General features: G+C 47.6%; 1 protein-coding gene across 2 annotated transcripts in view; it reads left to right on the top strand.

The window, feature by feature from the left end:
- The first annotated feature begins 652 nt into the window (after positions 1–652).
- The window catches only part of LOC140715876 (discoidin, CUB and LCCL domain-containing protein 1), a 167,814-nt gene continuing 162,466 nt past the window's right edge, over positions 653–6,000 (top strand). For both annotated transcript variants that reach the window (XM_073028362.1, XM_073028361.1), the window contains exon 1: positions 653–804. In XM_073028362.1, coding sequence (XP_072884463.1) covers positions 711–804 — 94 coding nt within the window. In that variant the 5' untranslated portion in view covers positions 653–710. The remainder of the gene's footprint in view (positions 805–6,000) is intronic.

Here is a 6,000-nt window from a genome sequence, read left to right as displayed (position 1 = left end):
CTGCGACCAGGGACAATCCCTCTGACTCCACCACCACCACAAAGCAACTGAGGACACCAGACTTCATCACCTAACACTAGTAATCTATAAAGTCATCCAGTCATAAAGCAGTACAGCACAGAGACAGGCCCTTCGGCCCGTTTACTCCATGCCGAAAACCATTTAAACTGCCTAATCCCAACGACCTGCACCAGATCCATAACCCTAATCCACGAAGCTATCCAAACTTCTCTCAAACGTTGAAATGGAACTCGCATTTCCTGCAACGTTTTGAAACTATTCCATTGATCGTGCGTGGAGATGACTTGGGCACTTACTGCGTTTCTGAGACAAACCCGCCACCAGAGATGTTTCCAAACCTTTAGTTTTTAACCAGCTAATGAACACTCGTAGCTCCAACTATACAATAATTCGCACAGTATGATATAACCCAAATTAAAGCTGAAAAACAAACATCTGGAAATCTGAAACAACTAATCCGAAATGCAGTTTTGCTTAATTTGGAGCAGGAAAAATGAGGGATTTTTCTTCCCCCCCCCCCCCCAAACCCAAGATGATTGACGCGGTGAGCGGCCTCTTGCAGGGCGCGTCATGGCTTTGTGTGACCAATCGGGAGGTGATCTTGGGAGGAGGCGGGGCGGGACGTCCAAGAGTTTGCCGGAGATCTGGCCGGCGAATATCGGTCGGATGTGTCTCCTCTCCCGGACAACATGTCAGTGCCCTTGAACTTGCTGCGCTTCCTGGTCTTATCAGCTGCTCCGAGCCTGACAGCTTTAAGGCAGAACCTCGTACAAGGACAGCAAGGTAAGCGTGCGTGCACTCAGAAGTTGCGTGCAGAAAGAAAAATAGTTTTGTCTTGTTTTACTGTAGCCTACTTAGAAATCAAGCTGTTTCCAAAACGATTCATGGTGAAACTCTTGACTTTTCTTGCACTTTCATGGTTATTAAGAGTATGTTGTTCAAAGGACGCACAAACACCTTAAAGCCGATTAATAATTAACCGGTTAACCGGCGCTTTACACCAGAGCTGTGCGTTAAAAGTTGTGAATTCGGCGGCTGAAAGCCGGCTTAGCGCCCGTCAGAGTTGCAGCCCAGTGGCGGGGTGAGTGTAAAATATCAGCACCGGTCATAACACACGCCGGAATTTTCCAAAGGAGTCTCCAGACTTTCGGAGCTCATAGCCGGGTTGGACCACGGCTGAAATCGAACTAAGACCCCGGCGATCGGTTCTGCGAGTTGGCAGGCTCTTTTGAAAAACTGCGGGGCGTGTGTTATTACCGGAGTCGCTTTCTGCACTCACCCTGTCAGTAGGTTGCGTGAATCAATTCCTGGTTTTGCTGGTGTTATTGCGGGATACCCGGTTGTAAAATAAAAAATTAGCTTGAGAAATGTCGTTCTCGAGTTGGAGTGAGATTCCGCGCGGGGCTCGAACCGCCGCTCGATATGGACACTACACTCCTCCGAGAATGATGCTCTAACCCTGAGTGACGCGGGCAAAGTGCTGGAGGGGACTCCGCAGGTCAGGCAGCATCTATGGAAAAGAGACTTAATCAGGAGTGAGACGGAATTAAAAGGTGGGGGAGGAGGTCAGCTGAAGGGTGATGGGTGAGGCCAGGTGGGAGGGAAAGTTAAAGGACTGGAGAGGAAGGACTCTGATAGGAGAGGAGAGTGGACCATAGGAGGAAGGAGGGGGACCAGGGAGGTGAGAGGAGGTAAAAGGCCAGAGTGGGAAATAGAGGGAGTGTGTGGAGGAGATTTCTTTATGGAAGGGGAAATCACTATTCATGCCATCAGACTGGAGGGTTCTCAGGCCATTCTGACTTTTTATTACTTCTCACCTCCCCTCTGGGTCGTCTCCTCCTTCCCTTTCTCCTATGGTCCACCCTCCTCTCCAATCAGATTCCTTCCTCTCCAGCCCTTGACCTTGCCCTCTCCACACCCACCTGGCTTCACCTATCACCTTTCAGCTAGCTCCTTCCCCTCCCCCCACCTTTTTATTCTCGCATCTTCCCTCCCCCCCCCCCCCCCCCACCCACCGGCTTCCTTTCCAGTCCTGAGGAAGGGTCTCCGCCTGAATCATGGACTGTTTATTCATTTCCGCAGATCCTGCCTGACCAGCAGAGTTCCTCCAGCATTTTGTCTGTGTTGAGTAAACAGGCTACAGGATTGAGAGTGGGGGGGGGGGGACACAGAATAAGAAAGTAAGGGGGGGAGGAGGAAAGATTGAATAGGTTAGGACTTTATTGCTCAGAAAGTAGATTGAGAGGAGATTTGATAAAGGTATACAAAATTATGAGGGGTATAGACAGAGTAAATGCAAGCAGGCTTTTTCCACTGAGGTTGGGTGGGACTGCAACTAGAGGTCATGGGTTAAGGGTGAAAAGTTTAAGCCGAAACTACTTCACTCCGAGTGTGGGACCAGATGCCAGCACAGGTGGTGCACATGAGCTCAATTTCAAAGTTTTAAGATGAGTTTGGACAGGTACATGGATAGGAGGGTTATGGAGGGCTCTGGTCCCAGTGCAGGTCAGTGGGAGTCGGCTTTTTTTTAACGGTTTGACACAGACTAGATGGGCTGAAGGTCCTGTTTCTGTGCTGTACTGTTCCATGATTCTGAGTACAAGGTGGAAGGTGATGAGTGAGACCAGGCGAGGGGGAAGATGTTTGGGTGGCTGTAACCATGATTTCCACAAGTTGTTAACACTTTTCCTGGGAGTTGGCAGCTTAATTGGTCATTGTAAATTGTTCCATGATTAGGCTAGGATTAAGTCCTGCCCTACTTGCTTTACACTTTGGCTGTGAGGTTAAGCACGGCTCCAATGCCTTATTTAAGTTTGCTGATGACACCGCTGTCACAGGCTGAATCAACATTGGTGATGAATCAGCTTATAGGAGGGAGATTGAACATCTGGCTGAGTGGTGCCACAACAACCACCTCTTGCTCAAAGTCAGCCAGACCAAAGAGCTGATTATTGACTTCAGGTGGAGGAAACCAGAGGTCCATGAGCCTGTCCTCACCAGCATGCCACTTAGAACTTTGACCAGCATTGACCTGAGCAGATTGTACATTCTTCCTGTAACCTCTATGGTTTCCTCCAGGTGTCAAAGTAATTTTACATTGAAAGTATATATTCAGCTTGACATCTAAAACTTTGACAAACTTTTATAGACGTGTGGTGGAGAGTATATTGACTGGTTGCATTACAGCCTGGTATGGAAACACAAGTGCCCTTGATTGGAAAATCCTTCAAAAAGTAGTGATAAGGCCCAGTTCATCACAGGATGTATTCTATTCTCACTGCTGCCACCAGGAAGAAGGTACAGGAGCCTCAGTAGCAGTACCTCTATTCCATCTGGGTAGCCTCCAACCTGATGGCATGAATATCAATTTCTCCTTCAGGTAAAACAAGCCCCACCCATCCCCTTCCCATCTTCTATTCCCCACCCTGACCTTTAAGTTCTTCTCACCTACCTTTCACTTGCCCCTGGATCCCCCCCTCCCCTTTCTGCTATGGTCCTCTCTCCTCTCCTATCAGTTTCCTTCGTCTCCAGCCCTTGACCTTTCCCATCCACCTGGCTTCACCTATCACCTTCTGCCTATTGTCCTTACCCGCCCCCCTCATTTTTTATTGTCTTCTTCCCCCTTCCTTCTCAGTCCTGAAGAAGGGTCTCAGCTCGAAACCTTGACTGCTCATTCATTTCCATAGATACTGTTGAGTTCCTCCAGCATTTTGCGCTGTTGCGATGTATTACCTGTCTTATAACATCTCATTGAGACACTTGAGCCATTCATCAAGGGATGTGATAGGTGCTGTATAAATGGAGGTTTCTCTTGGTAGGGTTTTGACCAGGTGGGGAGTTGTCAATGAATGTAATATCGCAAATTTTGGTCATTTTTTCTGGAAATACTTAACGAATATTGTATGGCCTAGAGAAAGTGGACCTGCAGAGGATGTTTCCAATAGTAGGAGAATCTAAGACGAGAGGGTACAGCCTCAAAACAGAAGTACGTTGCTTTCAAACAGATGAGTAGGAATTTCCTTACCTAGAGGATGGTGAATCTGTGGAATTGATTGTGACAGCTGGCTGTGGAGGCCAGGTCGTTGAATATATTTAAAGCAAATGTTGATGGGTTGTTGATTAGTATGGGCATCAAAAGTTGCAGGGAGAAGGCAGGAGAACGGGGTTGAGAGGGAAAATAAGTCAGCCACGATGGAGTGGTGGAACAGACTCGATGGGCTGAATGGCCTGATTCTGCTCCTATGTCATGAGATGTCATGGTCAATCTTGTCCATGCGTGAGCCGAGTTTTCAATACTTTTTTTATTAAACAAAATATACTTTATTCAAAAATAAAATTATATACAATAAACCATTCAATGACTTTCAATCCCTTACAACTGTTTCCATTGCTGTCTTTACATTTTCATACTTTTCACCACCCACGTGGCACTCTGTTATTCCATATTTACATACACTTGTTTAGGGGCAAACACCCCGCCCCCTACCCTTCAACTCCCCCAGGAAAAGGACCCTAGACTGTGGTCCTTCCCCACCGGGCCCTTGCGGTGGCTGCATTGAGTTTGAGTGCGTCTCTCAGCACGTACTCCTGCAGCCGAGAATGTGCCAGTCGGCAGCATTCCCCCACGGACATCTCCGTGTGCTGGTAGACCATCAAGTTTCGGGCCAACTTAAGAGCGTCTTTGACCGAGTTGATGATCTGCCAGCTGCACCGGATGTTGATCTACGGGAACAGCCCGTAGGTCAGAGAGTCCTCTGTCACGCAGCTGCTGGGGATGAACCTCGACACTGTCCCTTCCATCCTCCTCCACACCTTCTCCGCGAACCCACAGAGTGCAAAGAGGTGGGTCACCGACTCCTCCTCACTGCAGTCCTCCCGTGGGCAGACGGGTGTGGAGACTACGTTCCGGGCGTACAAGAGGGATTGGACTGGGAGGGCCCCTCTCACCGCCAGCCAGGCGAGGTCTTGGTGCCTGTTGGTGAGGTCAGGCAATGAGGCATTTTGCCAGATGAACTGAGTTTTCAATACAGGCGCCATGTTGTGCTGGTCATTCCAGCTCCCAGGGTACAGATGTTGATGATTATTGGGCATAATTCAGACCTGCCCTTGCCAAAAAGTATTTGCATCTCAAATTAGCACAAGCGTTCCCAACCTTTTTTATTCTATGCACTCTGACTGTTAACTGAGTGATCCACTGCTAACACAGTGGACTAATTCTGCTCGATGTCTTATGGAAATGTTGCTTTGAAATTTCATGCTATGCCTTGGAATGCAGTTCTACATTTCTGTTGGGGAATTTCCTGACACTGCAAAGTTGCAGAGAATTACAACTTATAAAAACAATTGTCCTCCTGCTTTACTGAACTCTAAATATTATATTGTGAACACTTGCTCTGCCGTGCCTCCAGCTATTCTTTACAAAATTAACTATATATCCTACTGTCATTAAACCAATGAAAACACCTTTCCTTTGTATAGTGCCTGTTACATCCTCCGCCGACTGTTTGAGTTGGCAATTGCCTTTTTGAAGACTGGGCTTTTTATCATTCTAACCTGGGAATCCGCTCACTGCAGATAAGCCAGGATGTAAACTCAGTGGTTAGCACAACGCTTTACAGTGGCAGTAACCTGGGTCCGTTTCCTGATCTGCCTGTGAGGAGTTTGATTGATTTCCCTGTGACCGTGTGTGTTTCCTCAGGGTGCTCTGGTTTCCTCCCATGGTTCAAAGATGTACTGGTTGATGGGTTAATTTGTCATTGAATCTGAGCCTAATAACATGACAATTTACAATCAGGGGATTGCTGGGCAGCATGATCCATAGGTCTTGAAGGGCCTGTTTCACGCAGTGTCTCATGGTAGTCTCATGGTTAATGGTTGGGGTCCATGGCATAAAAATGGTTGGGAACCCCCTGCTCTGGAGTTTACAGAGAATGGTGTGAGAAACAAAAACAAAAATCCAGTGGATGGTAACACCTTGTT

Source organism: Hemitrygon akajei, chromosome 24, assembly GCF_048418815.1.
Source record: "Hemitrygon akajei chromosome 24, sHemAka1.3, whole genome shotgun sequence".
In the NCBI taxonomy this organism is placed as follows: Eukaryota; Metazoa; Chordata; class Chondrichthyes; order Myliobatiformes; family Dasyatidae; genus Hemitrygon; species Hemitrygon akajei.
The sequence above is the reverse complement of the archived record's forward strand: the minus strand, read 5'-3'. Positions and strand labels throughout refer to the sequence as shown.